Source organism: Carettochelys insculpta, chromosome 27 (genome assembly GCF_033958435.1).
Source record: "Carettochelys insculpta isolate YL-2023 chromosome 27, ASM3395843v1, whole genome shotgun sequence".
Classification (NCBI taxonomy): domain Eukaryota; kingdom Metazoa; phylum Chordata; order Testudines; family Carettochelyidae; genus Carettochelys; species Carettochelys insculpta.
The window spans coordinates 12,745,611-12,772,379 of NC_134163.1; the positions used below are offsets into that span (position 1 = coordinate 12,745,611).

The 26,769-nt window shown below is 48.1% G+C and overlaps 1 protein-coding gene across 2 annotated transcripts in view; it reads left to right on the top strand.

Moving 5' to 3' along the window:
• STK11 (serine/threonine kinase 11) overlaps nt 1–26,769 on the top strand; it is a 71,041-nt gene that overhangs the window by 28,732 nt on the left and 15,540 nt on the right. For both annotated transcript variants that reach the window (XM_074978542.1, XM_074978541.1), the window contains exons 3-7: nt 4,758–4,847; nt 6,979–7,111; nt 8,130–8,266; nt 8,894–9,021; nt 19,848–19,905. In XM_074978542.1, coding sequence (XP_074834643.1) covers nt 4,758–4,847; nt 6,979–7,111; nt 8,130–8,266; nt 8,894–9,021; nt 19,848–19,905 — 546 coding nt within the window. The remainder of the gene's footprint in view (nt 1–4,757; nt 4,848–6,978; nt 7,112–8,129; nt 8,267–8,893; nt 9,022–19,847; nt 19,906–26,769) is intronic.

A 26,769-nucleotide genomic window follows, 5' to 3' on the forward strand; every position in this document is an offset into this window, starting at 1 on the left:
CCCGTGCTTGCTTACTGTCCAGGCTGCAGACAGCGACATTGAAAGGCTAAGCAAAGGCAGCCATTGGGCAAAGTTTCTGTGAGGATCTTTACGCTGGAGAAGCTAGGTAAGGTTATATCTCCACTGACAAAGGCATGGATTTATCCTGGAGTATCACACGTGGCGAGCTGGCTCACTTTGGCAACGTAGTGAAAAGAAGGTGCTTTTGTTTGATTGGGACTTAAGCTAAGCAAGGTCAGCCATAGACGAGGAGGATATGTTGTCCTGTCCTAGATGCCTTGCAGTAAACCTTACATGTGCCTTATCTCTAATGAGGATTTTGCTGTGAGGTAACGAGATAAGCAGCTGAACTAATTTTAAAACCTGTTAGTCAAGGCTCTAAAGGTCCTTGTTGCAGCAAGACCTGTTAAGGCCCTGTCCTTTGGGGTTAAGCACCTGGTGAGGGGTGCTAGGTCTGCTTTACAAATGCTGTAGTAGCATGATTGCCCAATGCAATGCAGATGCTTCTTACCCTCATGGGAGAGGGTTCTGTCACTGTAGTTAATCCACGTCTCAAGAGACAGTAACTAGTAGCAGCATCTGATGAAGTGAGTCTGTGCTCACGAAAGCTCATGCTCAAAACTTTTCTGTTAGTCTATAAGGTGCCACAGGACCCTTCGTTGCTGTAACTAGGTTGGCGTCTACATCAGCAGTTAAGTGATGCCTTACGTGCCCGGAGCGCAACATTTTTCAGAGCCCTGAGAGACATGGCTAGACTGATCTAATTTTTAAGTGGAGACCAGACCATAGTCACATTTTATCCATGCCTGTTGCTAGCATTCTTGCGTAGCTCTCTACCTGCAATCTGATGGGGGAATCTCTCGCCAAGGAAACTGCTGTTCTAGCACAACTGTGAGAACCTGGCCGCAGTCCCGTGGCGGGCACGGGACCTGTGGCAGTGCCCCCACTCCACCCTCAGGCCCTGTCCCACCTTTTCTTGTCCACATCCCTAAGAGATGCAACCCAGCAGATTACCTTAGGGCCCTGAGGCAAGGTGCCCCCCCACTTCACTCACCACCATGATGGGAAGCAGAGAGCCCCAGCCCACTTCACTCCCTGGGCCTCACATCTAACATCAATATGGGGGACCATCCCATCTATGGGATGGTTCAGGTGGCTGCTGCAGGGCTAGGGGCTGCTGCCTCAAACTGTCCTATGGACGGGACGGCTTGGCTTGGCAGTAGTTGTGTGTGGTGGGGAGGGTGGCTCTGCTACTGTGAACAAACCCTCATTGTGCGTTTTGAGGGACTGGGTCATGAGGGAGCAGGGCGGGGGGGGGATACTTGAGTCAGGTTCAATGCCCACAAACATGATCTGTGAGAATCATCCCTATTTTTTTTTTGGTTGAGAAATTGAGCAACTCTTGGTGTGTCCCCCAACCCCTTATAAGAGACCATCTCTGCCTCTTGAAGCAAAAGCTTTCACCCTTGCCAAGTGAATGTCGAAGAGCAGCAGATAGTTGATTCTGAAGCTCTGCCCCACCCCAGCTTTGCCAGTGTCTCCCATGTTTGGGGTCAGTAAGGTGATGGAAGTGAAATGTACACGTTAGCCTCTTTTCCACTTGACAGTGTGGTGTTAAACAACTTGCTTGTCTGGTCACAGGATTCATTGATTTTTGGAGCCGGGAAAGCTGTGATGAATGGATTAAAAAAAGGCTTTGGCATTTAACAGGCCATTGAACCAATCCGCTGTTGATAGGAGGGCAGCAGTGGAAATGAATGGAGAGCCTCATCCAAGCAGAAAATAAACCTAGTTTAATAAGCAACCTCCCAGCTAGCAACTTCTCCTGATGGCTTCTCTTATCAATAAATGCAATTGTGTGTGGGAGGAGAGCCCTATTGACTGGAAAAAATGAAAGCTTCAGCCCTCTTGTGGTTGCCTGTAATAGACCTACTCAGTAGAACCTCCCAGCCAGAGTGATGAGTGGGCTCGAATCTAGTCAGTCAGCCAGAGAAGATGAGCTCTAGGTAAAGGGGAGGGAGAGCACAGTTTAGTAGCTAATTAAACTGGACGTGGTGTCTTTTGGATAGGGAACCAATAACTGGAGTTCACTCTGAGGCTCCCATGAAGTGGGCTCTAGCTTTGGTGTTGTTTATCTGAAGATGGGAAAGCTGCTGTCTTCCTGCTTGTTCCCTCCTTCGGAGCAAGCAGCCCCAGGTGCTTCCTGGGCAGTTAAAACAAGACTTGAGACACCTGGTTTTCTGTTCTCACCTCTGCCGTTGATTTGCTGTGAGACAGTCATAAAAATTCTTAATCTCCCTTTGTGGGGAAAAAAGCTCTCTGCAGTATTGCTGATTTTCATAGGCTTGCAAAATGCTTTGAGATCTTAGAATGGAAAGTGCTATGAAAGGATCCCATTTAAAACAAGCAGTCTCTCCTGTGACCATTGGTCCCCTGGAGAGCTGTCATGGGATCTCTGGAGACCAGCAACTTGGTTTTTAGCCTAGGTTGAAAAGGAAGATAGCTTATGGGGATGATTACATTGGCCAAACTAATGCTGTTAAAGATCGTGTCCCCAGAGTAGCATTGCTTCCTTGTCTGGTGACAAGTCTCAAAGGGGTAGCCGTGTGAGTCTGTATCCGCAAAAACCATGGGAGGTCCTGTGTGTAGACTAACAGATTTTTTGGAGCATAACCTTTCGTGGGCGAAGACCCACTTAGTCATTTCATCTATGCCCGCAAAAGCTTATGCTTCAAAAACTCTGTTAGTCTGTAAGGTGCTGCAGGACTTCTCATTGTTTTTGCTTCCTTCTGCATCTCAGAGGTGCTGTAACTCACAGGGCCACCCCGTGTCTCCAGCTACCTGTGGGTTTAACGGAAACTCTTGCAGGGTTTTCTGTTTGCCTTTGCAAGTGAGAGCAGAAAAGCAAAGGTGACTGCTTTTGGTTGTCAAATCACTTCTATTGTTCACCCTCTAGGTAGCTTTCAAATGCAAAGCTAGTGCTGGAGAGGGAAACAAATGCCACAGTGTGCCTGTGTGGCAAGAGCCACCTAGTGGTGCCTGACACTTTAATATCCAGAGGCTCCTAAAGCAGCTTTCTTCTACCACTGAAATGTTCCCACGTCTGTGGCAATAAGCTGTCACTGTTAGATGGTACATGGCAAAGCCCTGTAAATTTAGGACAGGAGGCTTTGTTGTGTAGCTTGTCTTAATAGATGCTGTTTCAAGAGGGAATATTGTCCAGGGCAATGGAAATAACCACTCGTAGCTACGTGAAAGGTGTCCTGGGGTCTGTAATTTCTTCAGCATAGTGAAGTCCACATTGTTTGCAGTGGGCTGGCAGTCTGCTGCCAGATTTTTTAGATTGTCATTCATGGCTTTAAAGATTCACACCTTCAGGTGAAGAGCTGTTGGGTTTGTTCCACCTCTTCAACTTCAGACGGACTGAACCAAACCTCTTTGCTGCAGACCATCTTGGTCTTCGGTTCAAAAATGTTTCTAAACCAACACCTACAAGGTAAATTTTCTGGTGTATTTTGAGCTTGAACCAGCCTGGATGTGTGACACTTGCTGCCTGGTGCTTTTGGGACTGAGCCACTTGCTTGTTGGCTTCTTTCTTCCTGCGTACTGCAGCAGCACGTGTCCTGCTGGAGCCTGGCATGGCACAGAGAATATGCTGCTCCTGCAGCTCCTCTCCCAGAGTGTGATCTTCACAGGCTAAGATTATACAGGCAGGGTCCTCCTTTCCTGGGACTGGGGGAAGCTGAGGCAGCTAGAGCAGCAAGAAGCCTTATTCCCGTTAGTATCCAACAGCCCAAAGCTTTTATGCCCTGTAGACAGGGGCCTAGACTGTTGCTTGTCTCTGAGGTCTTTCCATTAGCCATCAGATGTTAGTTTTTGTGGGGTACTGGGTGGTGGACTAGTTTTCTCAGGGCATCTCCAGTCCCCCCCCCCGACCTTCCCTTTGCTAGATAACCCCAATTCTCCTCGATTCCCTGGGATCTGGGAGAAGATGGCTGAAGAGGAGCCCTAGCAAGTATTAGCCTTCTTTCTCCCAGACCCGGCCTGTGAGTGCCCTGATCGGAGCAGTGATGCAACTAAAAGGAAGGAGTATCCCAAAGAAACCCAGACCTTGACTCTGAGAAAATTCCTTGGCCCTGTTTCTGAGATCCCTGTCTGTTGGCTTTGGTCCAAAGCCGTAAGGTGAAAGCAAAACTGTTTGGTTGCTTCCTAAAGCACACATGCACACCATCTCCCCTAAATCCTGAGTCTTTTAATCTGAGCTCAGCTGCCTCTTGAGCATGCTCCAGGAATCATGGGTCCCTCTAAAAGTGCTGGTCTCAAAAGAGAGAGGCAAAAATCAGGCATAGGATTAGATGATGACAGCTCCTCTTCCCTAGGAACAGAACTGGAGGGAAAGAAAGAAGGAAGTGCAGAGATGCAATTCCTTTGAGTGCCTCAAGCTCACACTAAGTAACATTACAGCTGCATAGAGCTACTTCCATCAGTAGCCTGCCCTTAAAACAGGCAAGCAGCAAGTCGAGGAAATGCTTGCCCCACACTTTAAAACTGGACCTTGCATTCTTTCAAAGGGCTGCCCTGCTGAAGGCAGAATGGGAGGGCCCAAAATGTGGGCTTGTGGCACAATGACTGGTGTGCATACCATGCAAGGATACTGCCTGTTTCTGCTCTCCAGTAGCCCAAAATTAGAACTGTATTGTAACAGAGCTTGCCTGGGTGAGCCTATAACCTTGGTGCCTCCTTAACCCTGACTTCACGTATATGGTGATGGAATACTGCGTGTGTGGGATGCAGGAGATGCTTGACAGTGTCCCAGAAAAACGGTTTCCAGTCTTTCAGGCTCACGGGTAAGTGTAGCTTCAGTTCTTAAGTCATGTTATGTCCATCAGCCTCTCCCACCCTTGGTTCCTGAGTTCAAATGCATATGCTTCAGCTCCGTGGCCAAGGCCAGTGGCTGCACTTTAAAGCAAAACTTGTTATTGCAGCAAGGGAGGTTTGGGTTGGACGTTAGGAAAAAGTTCCTCACTGTCAGGGCGGTCAAACAGTGGAATAAATTGCCAAGGGAGGTTGTGGAATCTGCGTCGCTGGAGATATTTAAGAACAGGTTAGATAAATGTCTGTCGGAGATGGTTTAGACAGTACTTGGTCCTGCCATTGGGGCAGGGGGCTGGACTCGATGGCCTCTCGAGGTCCTTTCCAGTCCTAGTATTCTATGAGCAGAGTGTATCCAGTACCATCCATGGAGAAAATTAAAAGCTGAGGGGTGTGGGAGATTCTGGGAAGCAACCCCGCCTCTTTTTTGGTGCCTCAGCAGCCTGAGAGACCTTCTGAATCCCTTTTCTGGAGCTCTGCTTTGCACGTGCCTTGTCAGCTGCAGAGAGACAGTTGAGCTGCACTTGGAAGTCCCCTTGCACCTCTGTGGCCTTGACAAGTCCATTCCTTCAGAACACTTTCTGGTGGGAACAAGTTTTTGTCTGAAAACGAGATTCTGGTTTGGAAGAGATACAAAAGTCACATTGCCAATCAGTTGGCCCAGAACTAAACATGAAACTTGCTAATAAGTTAGATCCAGATTTTGCAGCAGGGAACAATGTATCCTCCTGGTGTTTGATGGTGAATTTGTTTTCCTGGGGAAAGGCGGTGGGCTGGGGGATGCGGCATTTTGAGGGACCATGATGGAAAAGAGAAGCAGCAGCAGCCATGTGACTCTAAATCTCCTCCCCTGCACAACCTGAATGGGGCATTTGGAACCTAAGTCAAATCCTTTCCCCTCAGGCTGCTCTGGCAAGTATGGTAAATGGAAGGGGACAAAAAGGAAAGACCTGTGGAACCAGTCAGCCAAGACCGAGGGAAATGGAGGCATTTTCCTGACGCCTTCTGAACTGAGAGGTGCTATACAGACAATACCTGAGAAGAAATTGCTTGTCTTTGCTGATGCTTAATCTGTCCAGTACCCACTGATCGGCTGTTTTGTACATCTTGCTCATGGCTCCCTGATTCACTGTATCCCTTGAAGCTCACAGCTGCAGGAACCTTAATACTCAATGGGTATTTAATGGTCACCCGTAGCTCGCCAGGTGCAGGAGCACCCAATGAGAGACAGTTCTGTTGTCCTAAGCTCACCGTTTCTCCTCTCCATCCCCACCCACAGGCTCTCCTAACAGTCAGTCCTAAACCTCCCTTTCTCATTCCGCTTCTGCCAAATCTCATAGCTTCCAGTATGCAATTGTGCCCTGTACCTTGCCTGTAAATGAACAAGCAGTGTGGTGAGAGAAGTCACCTCAGGTTGGGGCTTAGATGTGGAAGTGCACTGCCCCTGGGCAGCACTTGCCAGTAGGAGACCGGTGGAGGGATGGGTATGCATTTCCCCAGTGCATCCCAGCAGCAAAGGTGAATAGGCTCTGCCACAGTATAATACAGCTGGCATATGTGGATGTCCACTCACAGGACAACTGCTTGTGTGCCTGGGATTGGATACCCACTGCATAATAGGGTAAAGGATGCAATGCCGTGCCTCTCTTTGAGTCCCTGTGAGGTGCAACCTGGAATACGTTGCTAAGAGTGATTGGAAGGAAGGTAGGAACCCTGCACAGCTTGTACCACATGGAACCGGGCACGTTTAAATGAGCTGCCTCAGAGCAAAAAAGTCTCTTGGCAAGTGTACTGTGCCACCAGCTTCTCCCAGTGAGGCGAACATCCAACAAGATGCATAATGGGAAGAAGGCTTTGATCTTGAACAGTTGAGTGTCCTGGGCGGGAGTGGGATGTGCTGATGCCTGGCTGCAGCCAGTAGTCACTTCTCTACTAAACATGCAATGGACCTAAAATCTCTCATTTCCCAGCAACAATGGCTAATGTAGGCCCAGCCTGCGTAGTCCTGGAGCGCGGCTCTTCCTCTCGGTGCATGTTGGCAATAGGACATATGGTGCGTCAGTCACTTGAATCACTTCTCTTTTCTCCCTCATCTACTTTTTCTAGGTACTTTTGCCAGCTCATAGATGGCTTAGAATACTTGCACAGCCAAGGGATTGTCCACAAGGATATAAAACCGGGGAACCTCCTGCTAACCACCAATGGGACACTAAAAATATCCGATTTAGGAGTAGCAGAGGTATGTGGGAATGGCTTGCCACCCTCAGTCCCTTCTCCATCTGTAGTGTACTAGCTGGAGACGTACATACTGGAGACCTGGAAGAACACGGGCATGTATGTGTTAAGGTTGCAGAAGTCAAGCACTCAAAAGTTGGGAAATTCCGGAATTGAGTTTGTATGTGCAACTTCAGGTCAGCTCTTCATGCTGTGCATTACAGGTTGAACTTTTCTAATCTGGAACACTCTTGTCAAACAACATCCGTAATCTGGTGTGATTTTAGTTAGCCAGTTGACCACTGATCATGGCTGTGGCCAAATTTCCCACAGCCCCATAGAGTTTGTTTCCAGCCACTAGTCCTGGTTCTCAGTATTCTGTGCTGTTTATTTAGCTGTAATTTACCCCTCAATGTCCTCTATTCTGAGCCGAGTAAGCAGTGGAAGTGTTGGTAATGCTGCTCGACAACGTTGACCTCCCATGGTCTGGCAAATTCTCTCATCCAGCTCTGGTCAGGTCCCAAGGGTGCCAGGTGAGAGAGGTTCAACCTGTATTAGTTCACTTGTAGTTACAATAGGCTTTACTTTCATTAGATGAGGTGAAAACAGATTTTCAGAAACTGGTAATTGGACTGAGCCTAGATGATTTTTCATAGGGACAGAAAAAAGCTCGTTCTTGACACTGACGTTTAGTTTCAAGGCCAAACTCTGAGAATTTAGGTGCTATGGTTTCTCAACAAAAGAGTTGTAAGAACGTTTTTAACATAGAGAAGAGGCAACTAATGGTGGGGGCATGACAGAAGTCTATAAATAAAAGCAACTGAAAATGGAAATGTGCGAGTCTGTCTTAACCATAAGTGACCCTACCAGCTCTGCTTATATTGTGTAATACTATTAGTGGTATATTGTAGCTAAGCGCACAAGATGGACAAAGACGCACCTGGAGTACTCACAGGGTAAAGCTTTTGTTATGGATATGATCCTTGCTGGCCTCTGAAGAGTTTGTGGTAGTGAGTCCCTAAAATGTCTGTCTCTTGCTGCAGGCCTTGCATCCGTTTGCGGAAGACGATACATGTAGAACGAGCCAAGGGTCGCCAGCATTCCAGCCGCCAGAAATTGCCAATGGCCTTGATACCTTTTCAGGCTTTAAAGTGGACATCTGGTCAGCAGGGGTCACGTTGTAAGTACCTGCACAGAAACCCTGGGGAATCTTCACCTTCTCCTCCCTTAGTTCAGATTTATTCTGGCTAATAGCCCTGGTGAAGGACTGGTGCTAATGTAGGCCCCACACTTCCTTCTGCCACCTGTGCAATTTTTCAGTGTCTGAGTGAGCATGTTCGGCTCCCATGGGTAACGTGCTTCAAGCACAGCGTAGTTTGGGGGCTTGCAGCTGAGGTTGCTGTGTCACCCTTTGAGGCTGGCCCTCGCTTTTAATGTTGGTTACATCCCAAAGCAAGTGCTGGAGAAATTGTATCGGTCTCTCTGGCTATGGTTCCACACCAGCCATTTCTCAATCCTTGTCTGTCCAGCATGTCTGGGGCTCTGCCTGGTACAGTATCAGAGCATCTTGCAAGTATTTATTGTAAAAAGTCTTTTCCTTCCCAGCTTACAGGAGAAGCTGCTTGATAAGTGTGGGCTCTTGTGTATGAGAGTGAAGTTACTGAAAGAAAGCTGCATCAAAGGGGACTTGAGATTGCATTCGAGTTGTCATCTGTCACCCAGTGTCTCGTTTTCCTGATTCATCTGCTTGTTGAACTCAAGCTTGTTCCAAATGTTCATCCTCTTGCTGTTCTTTCTGCCCTTACAGATACAACATTACAACGGGTCTTTATCCCTTCGAGGGGGATAATATCTATAAGTTATTTGAAAACATTGGGAAAGGGGACTACACAATTCCAGAGGATTGTGGTCCTCCACTCTCAGACCTACTTAGAGGTGAGTCTCTCTTCTGAATGCCCCGATTGAAAATGGGTAACGCTACTGATGCAGCCAATACCCAAAGGCCTGGTACTGATGGAATAATGCCCTACTCAAAGCATTCCATCAATATAGAGAAGTCTGTTTATGAACTTCTATCCCTTTTAGAATGTACTGTGGTGCTGAGAACTAATCCCCTGAAATGATCTGCGTGCATCTCCTTTATAGAACCATATCCTATACTGTGACTGATTTCATATGCTTCAGAGTGATTTTAGAACTTCAAGGGCAAACTCACCAAAGGGTGGATACAAAGCAGCACCAACACTTTAATGCTGGTCTCTCGGAAGCAAGATCATTCGAAGATCCTTTCCCAAACCTCATAAAACATGACACAAGCATAATGGTGCCTGTTGAGGACAAGGTTTCTGCTGTCATTTTCTTTTCAGTATCTGCTCTGAACTTTCTCCCTTGCAGCCAGAGACAGTCGTTAATCCAGTCTTTCGTGGCTTGCCATGGGAAATGCTTCAATTGGGATTAAGTGCACCAATTCCAAGGAGCTGCAACGTGCTGTGCTCCTGATGCAGGGTGACTCCTCTGCTTGGTGTGCTTGAAAAGCTCATCGTGCAGGCGTAAAAAGCGAGTCTGTTCTGCTCTCCTGCAGCTCAGCTTTAAGGAGAAGCTTTGTGTGCAATCCAGTCATCAGCTGAGCTTGGTGTGATGAAGACCCAGGAGAGGTAGTACTGTTCAGCATCTAGGAGATCAGGATTCTGTTCCCAGCTCTACCACTGACCTGCTGGTTGACCTTGAGCAAGTTTTTTTTGCCTCCTGTGAGCATCTCTTTCCTCTCCCAGCCTTTGTCATTTGTTCAGACTGTAAACTTCATGGGGCTTAGCCTCTGATTGTGCATCCAGCACTTTGCACACTGGAGCAATGATCTTATTTGGGGCTTTTTTGGCACTGCTGTAGAACAAATAAAGCATCAGTGGGAGTCAAATTGCTTTTTATCCTCAAAACAGTAGTTGTGTGTGGGATTCAGATCCACAGACTCCTGATGTGGTACTGCTCCTAAAGCATTGCTTCCGTGTAAAATAAACTCTGCAGTTAATACTCGGACCTTCTTTTGTGCAGGGTATCTCAGATTTGAGCAAAGCTTTTTCATCTTTTCAATTCCGCCACTGACCAGCTGCGTGAAGGTGAGCAAGTCACTTTGCCTCTCTGCCTGTGTCCCTTTCAGAAACCAGGAGCGACAGTGGGGAAGCTCAGGCAAAGCGACTTGCCCCTTCTCTCATTTGCAGGCCAGGGGCAGAACTCAAGTCTTGCCGCTCCAAGCATTCACGCAACAGTGCTCTTCTTTGCATAGTGCTCTTGACTGGAGATTTGCCATTCGGACTGTAAGAGTTTAACCAGGAGCCCAGGCCTGCAGGTCCTCCTCCCCACCCAAGTAAAACGTTTAACTGTATAACTGACAATTTTGATTAGTTACACATGGTTACTGTTTTTGTGTATTTTTTACATCCTACACCTGGACTCTGTACAAGCCTGTGCCACACCCGAAGGCTCTGAAGAGCTTCTCAGTGTCGGGCATCTTGAATTACTGTGTTTCCTTTGAATCCAACAGGCATTTAGTAGGTTTAGTAAGAGTAATCTGGCTATGGATACCAGCATTTCAGCCCCCACTGGAAGAGTTTTCCATAATTGCTCACCCTGTGTTCTCTAGACTTAAGGGTTGAGGAGCCTTCACTTTGTACTCGGGGTCTTTATCATGGGAGACCTTTATTTGAACCTACAGCAACTTGCTGCTTGCTTCATTTATTTGTGAGGACTACCTTTCGAGTAGCTATCGTGTTAGCTTGCAGGGTGGATAAAATCAGTGTCTGAGTGCCCTAGCCCCAATCACTGTATTTTGGGGACAGGGTCTCCTTATGGCCTCACCCAAAATTCTTAGATAAAGTGCTGTTGGATTTTCATCTTCTCCAGGTCATTCATCTTCCAGTGTTTTATCTCCAAATCACAAAAATCTCAGTGTGAGACTTCCTTTGGTATGCTAGATGTATCATGGTCATTGGCCTTTTCTGGAGATAGGCCCACACAATTTTGGAAATCCCTTAGAGCAGTGGGATCACTCATGTGAAATGGCAGGGGCTGAGAGCTGGAAGCAAGAGCCAGCTTTTTCTTTGGATGGGGACAATGACTGGAGGGGGCTGGGTTGTCTCATGCCCCCAACCCTGGAATTTCTTCATGCTCCCAGTTAGGGAAACCATGCATTAGAGGGAGAGATTAAAGAACCCTGTGGTTCCTAGTCTCAGAGTTGGAGTTCTGGGTAAATCATCACTTGTTATGATGCAACTGATAATCCACTCCCTTCAGAAGAATAATGGCCATCTGCTGGGTCACAAGCAGCTGCCGCAGCTGTAACCAAGAACATTCTAGTGCCTGAGATGTGCAGCGCTCCCATATGAGTCTCAAGGTTTGCTCTTTGTAAACGCTAGGCCTTTTGGTACATGCCGTGAGATCGGATACAGCACCTGGGGCTGCCGTACTGCTTCAGTCTTGGACTCCGTTCCAAAGTTTCCTCCTCCTCTGGGGTGATGCTGCTTGGGAGCCCACCCACTGAAGTGGAACCCCCACTCTGAGAGGTTATTCCCTTTGTGCAGTAACTCTGGTTCTTTGTAACCTGTCTCTCGCCATGGATGCTCCGTTACCCAGTCTCCTTCCCCTCTGCTTCAAACTGCTGTTCGTTGGATGGTAGGCTAGAGGAGGAACTGAGGGTGATTAGCCCATACAGCATCTCAGATCACCATTCCATATTGTGGGCTTACTGTGTTTATGCTGCCTTACAGTATAAAAGGCAGCTATAGCAATCATTGGCGGCAAAGGGGCAAAATAATAGCGATCCAGCCTGTGACAGAATTGTGATCACGCTTGGATGCCTGTGCGCTTCTGGTGCAAGCCCAAGAAGTAGCGTAGAAAGCATGGGTGGGTTAGTGGCTGAGTGCCCCAAGCTTGCCCATACCACAAATAGAGCAGAGCTGGAGGATTGGGTTACAACCCTGTTCCCCTCTCACCTGGTTCCAACAATTTTGCAGTTTGTAGGTAGATGGATTCCTAAATTTGTTCTGACTTCATAACGGTAATCAATGCTAAGAACTGTAACCCCATCCTGGAGCCCCACAGTGTTAATTTCCTGGCCTCATCTGTGGTGTGGATGGGCTGTCTGCTTCAAGAGACAACTACAAAACCAACTTAAATCTCTTCCGAGATGGAGCATTCACTTCTTTGCCGCTCTTGGGGGATGGGCATTGTAGTCTCAAACATCCAAATAATCCTGTTACAATTTTTAGTGACCTTAAGCTACTGGATCTGAAGAAGTGGGTCTGTCCCATGAAAGCTCATCACTGAATAAATCATTTTGTTAGTCTTTAAAGTGCTACATTTCTGCTGCTTTGTTTTGTTAACCTACTGTGCTCATCTGCATTTCCGCAGTTGTGCAGTAGGTGGTGCTGTCTGTATAGGTTGTGGCCTTGAAGGTCTTTTGAGGAAATGATTTCCCTTTCTATTTATCTCCCTTTCTCCACGGTTGCTGCCCCATCCTCCCTCTAATCCAAGTAGTCTAGAGATGATTTTAATTCCCTGGCTCCATACTGATTATGAAATAAGTTGTATTTCCTTGTCTTTTGCAAAGCATTCATCAGCTGTAATAGCTTCAGGGGCAATTCTATAAGAACTGGCTAGAAATCGCTCTCGGCGAAGCTGGCATCTCGGCTACACAGCTGAGGCTAGTGTGGCGACCGTCTGAGGCTTGGAGCTGGTGACTAGTGCACGTCTCGTGCCATGGCCCCGCTCGCTGGTGAGGGACATCCAGATCTGTGTGTGATATTTGGACTGGCAAATGCTAATGTGAAAAAGCCACATCTCCCATAGGGAAATTGCCCAGCTGGAACAAACCCATGGGCCAGTCTAGACTGGTGTCCAGTTTGATACCAGCTGGATCTCCAATAACTGCTGGAGGCTTGGGAGGCATACAATGAGCCTCTCCATTTTCCTTGTATTGAGCTACACCGGTGGGTGCGGCATTTTCATCCCCCGTCCAGCTGTAGATCACTTGTGCTCTGAAACGTGCAATTTGAATAACCTTTGTTCTAGTGCCTTCTAGCTGCCTCTTTCCTTTCAACAATCCCTTCTGCAGTTTCTCTTGGATATGTGCTTTTCTTTACGCTGCTTTTAAATAGCAAAGGCATCTTCGTCCCGAAGGTCCCTTGACCTCAAAAGATTTGGTTTGGGTTGGCCGCCTGTTTTCTTTGCTCCCTTCTGTCCTAGCTGATGTTTTCATGCTGCCTTCTGTTCCAGTGACTGGCAGGAGTACGCTACCTAATGTGCAGCTGCAAAGCAGATCCATCTTCTCTGTGCAGGAGATGCCCGGGCCTGTTTGCAGCAAGCATAATTCCTGGGTGAAGTCCTAGTGACCTCTTCAGATTTCTTCCTCTCCTCCAGTCCACATGGCTACGCCACACAACAATACTTGGGAGTTTGCTAGAGCCCCTCCACATTGTTTTTTGACTTAATTTGAGCTTCTTCTTTTACATAGCAATTAATGTACCAAATAGTCCAGAGGTGATTTAACTCTGGTGTCCCTTTGCACTGGCATGTCTTGGACATCACAAACTGCAGTGGTTAGGGCTGAAGTAGAGCTCAGCTCCCAGGGATCCAACCATTCGGTGTTGCCACATCCCCTTGGAGTGACAAAATCAGAGAACTTTTGCTAAATGCCTTTGTTTTCTGTGCAGTACATCCACACTTCCCGCTCTGCTTCTGCATCTTCTGCAGCTGGTGAAATTGAACTCCTGTGGCCTGTTGGCAGGCTTGTCAGTGCATGTCTGACAGCTTTGGGGATGAACAGCACAGCTACCCATAGTTTGGCTCAATCCCCCCCTTTGAGTGCCTCGAGGACTGTGTGGCTCATAGCTGAGCCCCGAGTGCTCATCCCACTTCCATCGTAAGAGAGGCTACAGTATGTTGCAAAGCGCTTGTTTCCTCTCTGGCTGGAAGTGCTGCACAGAGTGGGGTGCCAAGCAGATACAAGGAGATGCTTTTTAAAGCTTTCTGTTTTTCTGTTGATGACCTTTTTTGCAGCAGCAGCTCAAGCTGTTGTGGGTCTCCCCCCTCCTTCGAGTTCGTCTTTTCCAGCCTCTCTTCTTCCAGCGAGGAAGTAAGCTTGCCGAAGGCCAAGCACTGCCAGGCTTCTAGTCCCTTTGCTGGCCTATTTCGAACTTCTAGTCAGAGCAGTACTGTGGGGTTTTAGTACAGCTATTTGGGATGCTGCTGCAGTTTCTTCCTAGCTTTTTTTTCTCTGTACTTTCACTGATTTTTGCGCCCCTCTAGTAGGCTTGCGGAATCAAACTCCAGGTCGATCTTCCCACTAGCAGACATACTCTGTTACATGTATTAACTCCTTACAATACTTCTGAGGTAGACACTATTGTTTCCATTTTACAGATGGAAGAATTGCAACACAGGGAAATGGTTCATTCGGGGTGTGGCATTGAGTCAGTGGCACTCACAGCTAGAACCTAGGAGACCTGAATTATAGTCCAGCTCTTCCCACTACAATTGTTGCCTCCTTTGCCTACTTAACATGTACCTGAAGAGTCTCCTGGCTTCCAGAAGTGAACAAGCCACCTCATGCTCAGTCTGTGCTCATCCAGGACTATAGAAAGGGACATTAGTCGTTGTCAGGGCCAAGGAGGTAGGATGGATTTAAGGTTTTACATGCTCTACTTACCCTTGGCATTACTGAAAAGGGGATTCCTGCTGCCTGGGCTTCTGTGTTTTGTGCTGGGCATAGGATCAGAGATGACCAGAGTATGGGCACATTTAACCCATCTAAAATGCTGTGGGAGCAAAGTTCTGAGAGCTGGCCACATCTCAGAAGAATCTCCTCATTGCTCCAGTGTTTCATCTTTCTTCTGAAATAAATTGCCTGGAAAACTTTACCGTAAATGGCAGAGAATATCTGTGTGGTTCTTGTGGGCAGACACTTTTAGATGATTAGATGGGTGAATAGTACATGATGTTTTGCCTTTATGGAGTCTCTTCAGCACAAGACTATAGCCATACAAATACTATCTATGACTACAGATGATTCCATGAGCATTTAAATTTGTGCTGATTAGATATTCCTCTTCCAGCATTGCCCAAAGTACAGTTCTGTTCCTTAACTCAAGACTTTTTCTGGCTCAAGTTACCTTCCCTGTTCCTTTAATTGCTGTACCCTGTCAGAGACCAGCTCAACTTGTAATGGGTCCCATAATTCCTCTTTTCTGTAAACTACCTTAGAGCTTCCTCGCTTCCTACCCACATCTTGTCCTGTACCTGTTCCATCTAGTAAATGCTGTAAATCCCTCTCTGCAAGGGCTGGCATCTTCTAAGCAGTCTTTGAGTTGATGCTTGTGCGTTCATATGATCCAAGCAGGCTGGGGTAGAAGGTGCGTTAATTCCTTGAGCCACAGCAGCCCAGCAAAATAATGTCAGACCCCACATAGGCTTTGAAACAATCTCGTTGTACGTGGGCTCTGTGCAGGTTTGCCTGCTTTGGCTTGCGGAAGATTCTGTTGAAATTTGATGACAAACATGCCTGTAGATGGGCTCCACTGAAAGGTGACTTTTTGTCCTTTCTTGGAAAAAAAACAAGTCTCCGCTATGGAGTCTTACCTGACTTTATCCACTTCTGACTTCAGTAAAAAGTAACCTGCACACTATCCGATTTCAGTGTCTCTGTTCATGTACAATCTGCCTCCACACCGATCATGGGTTTTTTTGATTAAATAAATCAGCTTGGGCGGTTCAGCTGTGACGGATCCCTCTAGTAATCTTAAGGAGAGGATCATTAATTAGATATGGGTTGTTTTTTTTTAAACTGCATTTTCAATTACTACTTCTGTAGGCTGAATACAGGGGAAAGACCTAGGCTGTAACATGCCTGTTTGATTATAGAAGAAATGGAAAATATGCACCAGGAGACTTCCAGGGTTGACAAGAGTCCCCTAATCAAGTCCAGATCCTGTATGAAGCAGATAACAGGTTTGACAGTAGCTGAGAAATTGGAGTTGTTTTCACCTCCTGGGGAAGCTGTTCTCTAGAACAGCAGGGACTGAGATGAAAGAAGTGACGTGGCGAGAGAGTGCTCCTTCAGACACAGGAAGCCTGTGAATCTCTGGCACTGCCCTGCCACAGCATTCAACCCATCATGGAAAGTGACGCAGTTTAAACATGTAGGCAGCAGCATAACCATGATGGTCCCAGATTATTAATTTGTGGCTTATTCCAAGTTGACCCACCCCCCACCACCACCACTCCCAGCTGCCTTCTACTTTTCTTCCCCCTGTGATTGGAGGAGAGTTAATGGACTGGTTCACCTTGACTGATCCTTGAAATGTCTGTTCATTACTTATGCTAAACAATCTCTTCCACTTTGGATTTAACTGAGCGCTCCGAGGGCTAGTCTGCTCTGCAATCACGATTAACAGTGCAGCTGTACCGTTGTACTGCTGCTAATACAGATGCTCTGTGCCAGCAGGAGAGAGCCCTTCCCTTGGCATAAATACTTAACACCCACCACTCCCAACCCCAAGCAGAGGTAGCTCTGTCCATGGGAGGGTTTTCTCTGCCAGTGCTTTGGTCAGTGCTTTTTTCCACCCCAAGTGACTTAAGCTCTACTGAAGAGAGCACCAGTGTGTACAACCCCTCAGTCCAATTTGAAGAAGAGCTCCATGGGCCTCGAAAGCTTCTCTTTCGCCAGCAGGAGTTGGTCCAAAAATAGATATTGTGTCTCCTCCCTTGTATAATAACTTAAACACAGCTGCTGTGACTATGGAGAAGAGAGACATAGTCTCTATGTCAAGACATAGTTTAACAGCCATATTAATTGAGGGCAGCGGGGAAATTCTGGGCCCTGAGAACTTCCCCAACTCCCCCTATCAGCAAGTCTGGGTGGAGGAAAATCCCAGCTCTTCGGCTGAAGTGTCCATTCTGTAACAAGGGTGCAGGCCCAGCAGTGGTGAGCTCCTGCCACGAGAGCTATTAGTATAGCTACCTCGTTAGCTCTCCCCGGCTGCCTTTAGGGGGCCCTGCTACTAAAAAGTGGTGGTGTCTTAGCAGAGCAAATGGAAAAATGTTCTTTCTGCTCCCTCTAGAGCCTTGAACGCTAATGACGTTAGCTGTGATTCCTGGTTGAGGGGTTTGGGTTTTTTGCAGAGGGGAGGAGCCAGCACATAGGAATGCTTTTGGAGCAAACTTAATGGCAGCATGGCTTGGGTGTGATGGTCCCCCAGTGCTGCCTGACAATTTCTGTTGGGTATCTCACACCCCTTGCTGACCTGCTACCCTGTCCTCTAAGCAGAAGGACACTTCTTGCTCTGAGAACCCCTGCCAGGCATAACAAGAATGGTAATGGAATTGGCCACCTTCTTTAAGTCTCCTTAGTTGGCTGCGAAGCAGGGAATTAGGTTGCTGTTCCATAGTTTGCTGGACTGTCTCGGTGCCTCTAGAGATGGGTGTTTTGGGGAGTGGACAACCTCAGGGAGCATTGATTGCTTTCAGATGCAGAACTGAGATGCTTCCTCTGTAGGCAGATGGGCAATGTGTATCTTGTGGCTGGGCATTCTGTGGTTTCAGGTACCTCCACTGGGTGACTTCGGGTCTTGTCACTGGAAAAATGTCTTCTGTTAAGTAGTGCAAAAAATTGATTCCTGTACCCAAGATGTCTCATTTCTTTCAAGTAGGTGCGTTGTAGGGGGTCAACTCTCACAAATAGCAGAGAGCTGCAGGTGTTTGTGTGTTGTACTCCAGACAGCACAACCTCCCTTGCCTGTTGTTGCAACCTCACCAGTCTCCCTGTTCTCTAAGGCAACAGTGCAGTGTCTCATTCAGGACCCGCCCATCCTCTGCCACGTTCCATGCTATGCGTGAATCTCCTTTCCTTCCCTGTCCTTGTCACCACCATCCAGCGCTTCACCCACCTAGACCACGGAAACCCATTTTCTAATGTAGGCCCTGGCAAGCTCTTATCTGGATGACAGCAGCCTCTTCTCTGGCCTTCCCCACTTCCTGTAGGCAGCACAACAGTATACTGCCAAAACTGCTTTCTCTGCTATTATTTTGACTATGTCCCTCCGTTGGCTCTCCCTTGCTGGCTGCATCAAGCATCCACTCCTTGTCCTGACCTTGAAGATAAGACCAGAGCAACACTGGGTCTCCTCTTACCCTTTGTGCACTGCTTGTTTCACTCCCCTCCCTTCTTCCACTCTCCTTCCAAATCCTTTTCCCACCTGTTCTTCAATGCTGGAGGTCAGTATTCCCTCCAGTCCTTTCCTCCTCTCCGGCTACGTCTATACTAGCCCAAATCTTTGAAGAGTACTAATGAGGTGCTGAAATACATATTCAGCACCTTATTAGCGTGCTGCCAGCTGCAGCACTTCAGAATTGCCGCTGCTCGTCCAGATGGGGCTCCTTTTCGAAAGGACCCTGCCGACTTTGAAATCTCCTTATTCCAATCTGCTAATAGGAATAACGGGATTTCAAAGGCTGTATTTCAGCGCCTCATTGGTAATCTTCGAAATGGCCATTTGCATGAAGATTTGGGCTAATGTAGACACAGCCTCTGTCGTGTTGCTGTAAGGTTCCTGGGTGTTAACAAACAGCAGAGATTTGAAGAGAACTGTTTGCGGTTCCTCGCTCCAAAAAAGCACAGCGTAGCAGCGGCTGCATCTCTACCATATAGTGCCTGGCACCCTATTTGTAGTTCCCTTGGCTTCTTTCCCTAGACTCTCTGGTCCTTGCAGTGTAATCTGTGTAAAGCATCAAGCCGGTGGTTATGGTTCAACAGGTTAGTAACTTAGTGATTGGTTTCCATGGGACAATGCCTGCGTCTTACATGCAGTTGGGCACTGGACTGTTGGATGGTTCTGGGGAGTAGTGGGAAGAGAGGACGGAGAGAGGCTGTTCTGAGTGGTTACAGATGGCAGAACAAGGAGCAATGGTCTCAAGTTACAGTGGGGGAAATCTAGGATGGTTATTAAGAAGAACTATTTCACCAGGAGGGTGGTGAGGCACTGGAATGTGTTATCTAGAGAGGTGGTGGAATCTCCATCCCTAGAGGTTTTGAAGTCTCAGCTTGACAAAGTCCTGGCTGGGATGACTTAGTTGGGGTTGGCTCTGCTTTGGCCAGGGGGCTGGACTCAATGATCTCATGAGGTCTCTTCCAGCCCTAGGATTCTATGAATCCAACCCCTTCTCTGCTTGATGGGCTGGGAGCAAAGAGCTCCTTTTTCCCATGCTCAGATCTGTACGACTGATAGTAAGCTGCAAGCAGGGAAGAGCATTGTTCAAGAGTCGTTAATTATTTCTAGCTCTGCCTTCCAGGGGCCTCAGGGAAATGTCTGACTCTAGAATGCAGCCCCCAGTCTGGTGCCTGGTTGGTCATATACCACTCCAAAGGCTGTGCTCCTCTGTGGTAAGGTTTCACCATGGGTGGTGATCTGTGAAATTAGAGAAGCCCTAACCCTTCACCCCATTGACCCCAGTACCATACAATGCTCACCCCTCATGATGGGAAGGAGGATAATCACCTTGTCCACATGTGCAAAGCTCATAACCTGTGGAGTCGGGGTGCTCCTGCCTCTCCTTCAAAGGATGGCCTCCCTGAGCTCCCAGGTCCAGCGGGAGTAAAGCTGAGGATGCTGTTACCGGCCAGTAGAGAGTAGGTGGGGCTTTGTGTTTTCTTACTGTAAATTGGCTGTAAGCTTGAATCACACCTGGCTTTTTTTTTTTCTCTTCCTCCTTTTCAGGGATGCTTGAATATGACCCAGCCAAGAGATTTTCAATACAGCAGATAAGGCAGCACAAGTGAGTGTTCAGCATCTTCCTTTTACTCATTCTCTTTCTGCTTCTTCTGCTAACAGGCCTGTGCTATCGCTGTGAACTTGGTTTTTCTTTTGACAGCAGACACATGAAAGTCACTAGATATCCTTCCCCCAGCTCTGCTGGAGCTCTGGCAACCTACATGTAAATCTAGTTGGCTTTCTTTTCTCTTGTTTAAGCATGGAGGTGGAGCATTTGAATTGCTAACCGATTAAATAATGAACTTGTTCAAAATGTGTTTCTAGCACAAAGAATGTAATTTGTAGGCCAGTGCTAGGGCAGGATGGGGGCGGTTGGAGGGCAGGGGTGCTCGTTCAAGCTGCGATTATCGAAATAAGGATTCGGAATTAATGTTTCCCAGCTCTTTAAATCCAGAGGTTCCGTCTTCTGGATGTCCACTCTGGGGCGGAGGTGGCCCTGAGTGGTGGCTGCTTCGTATTGGAATCCAGTGGTTGAGGAACATTCCAGGATGGGGAGAATTTTGTCTCTCCGTCTTCACACGTCATTCCTTTCCCTCCCCCACAACCCTGCCCCATCCCTTCCATTGTGTTAACAAAGAAATAAAAAAGCCCATTATCTCTGAGGTTTAAGGATCAGTTAGAACAGGCCGCCTCTGAGCAGAGGTTTCTTGGGTGGATAAAAGTACAAGAATAAAAAGCGTAAGGATGGCGTTGGCTTCTCTCCTGTTTGAATGAGACGTGCTTCCGAGGGGGCACACCACTGCCCACTGGAAAGCAGCTGCTCAGCAGAGCTCCTGCCTAGGACCTTGCCTCAGAACACTTTTGGGAACCATATAAAGTCGAGGCATGCGCTGCTTCCAACTGTAGCCAGAAGCATCTGGGACCCTTGTCTTTAAACACTGAAGCTGTAGTTCAGTTGCTGTCTTCTGGCCCCTGGTGAATGTCATGGAGTGTGGGGCAGGGGGCTGGCGCAAACCTTTGGATCAAAACCAGAGAAGGGTTTGAACATAGCTGGTGTTCTGCAGACCTGCATCATCCTTGTGCCTAGAAAGGGCACAGCTCTGAAGATCAGATGCCTTTAAGAAAATTAACTGGCCAGACAGCTGTCTAACAGGTACACTGACCCATTAATAGCATGGGGGATGGTCACCTTTCCAAGACACATGCATGCCGGTTGTCTGTGTGTGCATGTGCAGGGAAGGAGACCCCAGTTAGTCCTGAGCTGTGGAAGAGACTGTTTCTAGGGGTGACCTTTTGAACTTGCATGAGTCAGAAGCATCTGACTTTGTGGCATTTTTGGTACCATGATCTTAGAGTCAGTGTCTCCTGGTGTCTCAGCTAACTTCTCTTTGCTGCACTCTAACGCTGCCATCACCCACTCTTCTTGCCCCGCCGCCCTCCGCATTTATAACCTCTTGCTAGGTACAGAGCTCGCCTATTTCACCCCACTGGCACTTGGCCCATGTGGTCCAATTAGTGCCTTGTCCATGAGCTCTGTATTGACAATTGTTGTGGGCTGGCTGTGAAATGGGATGATCGACGTTGAAAAGCCCAAACTCCCCTTTTGCATTGTCCCTGCTGCTTGGTCCAGGACTGCGAGTTCCCATGGGTTGCTAGCTGCCAGATGTTGGAGCTAGTTAGCCAACTCTTTGTACGCTCAATTCCCTTGTGGCAAACGTTGGCCTCGCTAGGTTGCATGCAAAGAGGAAGATTCCGTGGAGACCCAGAGGTAGCAGCAGGCACAAAGGGCAGGGGAAACTGCCCATGCTTTAGGGGCAGCCTCCCCTCTGATTGGACACTGCTGTAGCTCTTGTGACTTTTAACCCTTCCAGTGCCAAAGAGCAGGGTCAGGAGACTCTCTCCCTGCAAATACGGTAGCTGGTATTTCCAAGGATCAATCTCTTATTAGTTTTCTGTTGGCTTAGCCAATGCCTCTGAACAGGCCCCCCCCCCCGCCTCCTTAGTAAATGCCTCCCTGCTCCTGCTGCGGCATCCCATTAATTACATCAAGCACCGCAGAGCTGGCATCCATGGGCCCGGGGTGGGGCTGCTCATCGCCCTCTTGCGAATGCTGGCACGGCAGCAGAGAATAGGGCTGGAGAGGAATTTGTACCTCTTGTCTTTGTTTTAACAAATGAAATGGAAGGACTCGGTCCCAGCTTCTAAACAAGCCACAGCGGGTCAAATGCAATTGACCATAGCCAGTGCAGAGTCCGTGGACATCCATCTGTGTATTGATCGGCAGACAGCTTTTCTTCAAGAGCATCCTTAGGATGATCAGCTTTAATTCCCGGGGTCAGGGCTGGCCCTGCGTCTTCTGAGACGTTTAGAGTAACACTTTGCCCTCTCCAGTGCTTTCTCTCTCAGCCATTAATGCATCGATATTTACGCTCCTCGCTCCACCCCTTTTACCCATGAAGCTGCTGTTTTATCCACATGTGGAACGAAGGTGCAGAACAATTGAAGTGACTTCCGAAGGCCCCACAGCTGAGCCAGGAGTAAATCCCAGTTCAAGCCTGAGACAGCTGGTGTGTCTCCTTATCACTGAGACACTGCTTCTAGAAGTTTGGTCCTTTGGATGAGATGTAGAACCGATGTCACTAGTGACCACCCAGGTGTCAGGTAAAGGTCCTTGGGTCCTCTGTCAAGACTGCAGGAGTAGCCTCTGGCATCCGGGCCAGCACGTTCTCCGCTTCAGAGTCTGGTGGGTGTCGGCCACCCATCGGTGCAGTGGGAGAGACGTGTTCCCTGAGTCATCCTCGTCCTCATTCTGTTCTCTGCTCTGTGGTGCAGGAAATGATGTGCTGTTAAGGGAATCGGCAGTCTGGCTGGAACAGTCTTGAGAGTTGTGAGACATGGGATCTATTCCCGGCTCTTCAGCAGATAAGCTGTTACTTTGGATTGGCCAGTTTCCCTCTTTGGGCTGTTTTTCCCCCACCACAAAGGGCAGATCAGTGCCCCCCGGGGCAGCTGAGGATGTGGGTACCTGCTAATGAATTGGACGAAGCACAGTGGAAGTGCCTAACACTGTCTTAACACAGCACCACCAGTGGAGGCAGAAAGGGCGTAGTAACACCTGGTGCAGGCTTACTGTCCACCCTCCCACCGGTTGCTGTTTCTCCTTGCTTACAGTGCTGGCAACATGGCAGCTTTCTCACCCCACATGGCATGGAGTGGGTGAGCAGAGGCCTGTGACGTCTGTGAATGGGAACAGAGCCTGCTGTAGACTCTCTGGTTTCTGCCAGGCGCCTTCCTCACCTTCCCCTCATTTCCCCCAAACTGAATTAATCCTCTTCCATTAAATCTGTATTTACCCAGGCTTGGGTTTTGCTTCGGCAGTCATTCATCAGGGACACGTTAACCTTTCCTAGCCCTTTCTGCACTCTGGCAGCTCTCTGGTGCAGGCTCCTGAACCATCAACTGATCCGGAATGAATTAAAATTCTCCTGCCCCCGCCAGCCAGGGCAAATTATTTGGTCTGAGCTGATTACAGCCGACCCATGAGTAATAATGACAGAGCTTTGGAGCCTGCTGCCTTCAGGGCAGTGCCGGATGGGGAAAAGCAGCCTGGCTGGGCATCTTTGTAAAAGCCTTTTTTTTTTTTTTTTTTTTTTTTTTTTTTTAAAAACAGGCTATGTGGTAAACCTCCCCAGCGAGTGCTAGTGCAGGCACGTGGCCGGGCGCAGACATGTTGCTTGGGGCCATGGAGGCAGAGCTTTTGGTTTCCTGTGGATTGTCAGCCCTCTCCTCTGTGCCCTGCACCAAAGGACTTAATGCTCATAAAGTGCATCTGGTACTTTTAATTCAATGACCCTGCAGCAGCACTTAAAAAAGAAAATCGAAAGTGATGAAGTGGCTGCAGAATCCTATCTCGGTCCCTAGTTTCCAAGGCAACCAACTTGCCTTCTTCCCCAGAAGCGTCACACTTAATTTGTTCAGCCACAGATACGATTGCAGCAGTTCACGGCGAGCGAGGGGGCGCACTTGACTCTTGATCGGCACAAGCTGGTCTCTTAGGCTAGTGCAGGGGCCTGCTGGTGACATCCCGGAGGCTAACAGGCCACCTCTCCTCTCCCCCTCATTCCACAGATGCCCTTGGCATCTGCTGCTGGTTCTCCCTGCTGTTCGGAAAGTCTGTTCTCATATTGCCACGGTAATGCCCTCCAAAGGCTCTGAGCGTACTTGGTAGTGCCTGTGTTCTAAGTGTTGTAAGGGGCTGTCTCTAGCACACACTGGGGACTGGCCTCGAGGCCTAAAAGGCCTTTCCCATCTTGCCCGTCCGTGGTGGGGTGTGAAGACAGGCCCGCCCCATTCTTGCCTGGATTCAGGATAGTGCGGGGAAAGCACCAGCGCCAATTTTCTGTTTCTCTATGTGCACCGCAGAGGTGGGGAATTTTTAATTCTTCTACCCACACTCTCTGTAGTACATCTCTTCACACGAGCATGTTGGACGCAGGAACGCATCCATCTGTGCACTGAGCATCGATCGTTTGTCCTCTTGTGTCGGAGTCAGAAGTACGACCGCTGGGGCTAGTATCAGCTAGGGAGATGGCTCCCCTTTTCTTTTCCATTTACTTTGGGTGTCTCCAGGCTCAGTTTGGTGAAAACTGGGTTTTGCCTCCTACGCTTTCTGGGTGTTCAGTAGCAGTAGCTAGAACGCTTGTCAAAATACACAGCTGATTAGCTTGCCCTTCCTGGCAGAGAACTATTACATGACTTCCTTCTCCATCAATCTCCTGCATAATATCTGTAGGATGAAATTAGAGTGCGGTAGTAGCTCTGTGCAGGGGTATAGATCTTCCAGTAACGGTTTCTGTTCCCGGCCTGTATGACTAGGAGTGGGGAGAGGCCTGTAACCTATCCTTTTGATAAGGGTGGAATAGCCTGCAGCGAGGCATCTGGTTTCAGAGACCTGGTCAGAGTCTTTTATCATAAATCAGCCAGTTTGAAAATATTTGTGCCCCAGAAGCAGAGAATTAGCCAGCAGGCATTTTCAGAGCGTCAGCCATGCCGAACGCATTTGAGGCCAAGCAAAGATAAAATGTGACTTGAAAGGAGCAGGGAATCATGATTCTGCTAAGAATCAGGCTGGGGTATAGAACTGAGATTTGCAAGCCAGGTGCTCATTAAACACCAGTCTGCCTTCAGAGCTTTATTTCCATTCCAGCCTTAGGTCTCCATCCCCAAGCCTTACCTTCTTTAGCTCCCTGTAGGCTGGATGTCATTCTACATAACCAGCTTCTTTGTCATGAGTGGCCGTACTCCCACAAAATGGCCAGAAAAGGGCCTCTTCCCTCTCCTGATCTGGGGAAGAGAAGCTTCAGGTGAATCTGCCTGTCCCAGAGACCAGGCTTTCTGTGAAGTGCCTTTTGGAAACCAACAAAAGCTTTTCTACTCCCCACCCTTGTAGATGGAAGCATGGGGCTGTCATTGAAGCATCAGCCTCCTAACACTGAGTGAGGTGATGCTTGTATACCCTGGTGCCAGTTCCCCGAAGAAGCAGCAGTGCAATCATGTTTAGAGTCAAGCCGTTACTAAAGCTGATTTCTCTCCTCATAAGCTTTGAAATCCAGTCTCCTGTGTCGGGGGTCAGCTGATCATTGTAGGGAGAGGCAGGGATTTTACCTTGCCCAGGTTGGCACGGAATGAATGGTTACCTTATGACCAAGCAGTGGCCAATACCTGCTTGTCTACGCTTGGCACCAGGTCAATGCGCCTGATGTTGATTTTCCAGGGTTCAATTTAGTGGGTCTAGTATGGAATTGCTAAATCAAATGTTATGGGGACCCCCATCAGCCCCAGTGCCCCTCAGTCATTTGGAGTAATGGAAGTCAATGGGAATGTTTCTCCCTTCAATCTCCCACCGTGAGGCTGGAGGAGGAATTTGACAACAGGACCTCGACTCCAGTTACGCTGCTCTTGGAGTTGGAGTTGTGTATCATAGGTTAACTCTCTCCTCTTGAGTAGACCTGCCCTCAGACTTGAAGGAGCAGTAGCCTGATCTGCAGTAGCAAACCTTTTGCCTGCTTCCAATCTCCTGGGATATGCACAGCAATAGGCAAATCTTTGGCTCCTGGCAGAGAATGGTCTACCCCGATCTGAGGCTTGGCAGGAAGTACTGTTGGCCACTGCTTCGTGTAAAATTACTAGAGGGACTCCTTCCAACAGGTCTCTTGGTTTCCTTTGTACTTCATTGACTCTCTCCTCTCACTTTACATTCTGATTAGCATATATACATATGTAAATGTTTAAATTCATCTCCCTGAGGATGGAATCAACATGACTACTGTACAGTGATTCAGGTTTCAGTTGTTAATAAAACCTATTTTTACTCTCCTGGAAAGTAGGACAGGAGGAAGGAAAGAGGCAGACTTGAAATACAGGAAAACAAACACGGGTGGCTGCGAGAAATGTCTAGTCCTTCTTTCAGGACTCCTTCATTATGGCACCTTGAATGTCTCTTTCCCATGCTCACTCATGGCCCCACAGTAGTCTGCATTTTAATTCACTCCAGCCCCACAGCCCAGGGCAAAATTGAAATGGTGACAAGTAGATCTGCAGAAGCTCTGCGAAATAACCCTTCCGGCCCATAGTAATGTTGTATCTGCAAGGCATGTCATTGACAAGAGCAGCCTTCCAAGGAAAGGAAATCCAACAATAAAGGGTTTTGTGTGCCTTGTATGTTGATGAGACTGCATACACAGAGCTAGGCTGTACTACTGACTAAAATGCAACTGGGGTGACCTGCTGCCTTTGGTACCCGAAAGCCTTGCTTTTCATTTTAGGGATGTTGCATTTAGTGGGCCAAATGCTTGTAATTGACGAACCCCAGAAGCGTTCAAATCCCTCCTTTTCCATCGAGCTCAGAGGAGCAATGGCAGATACCATT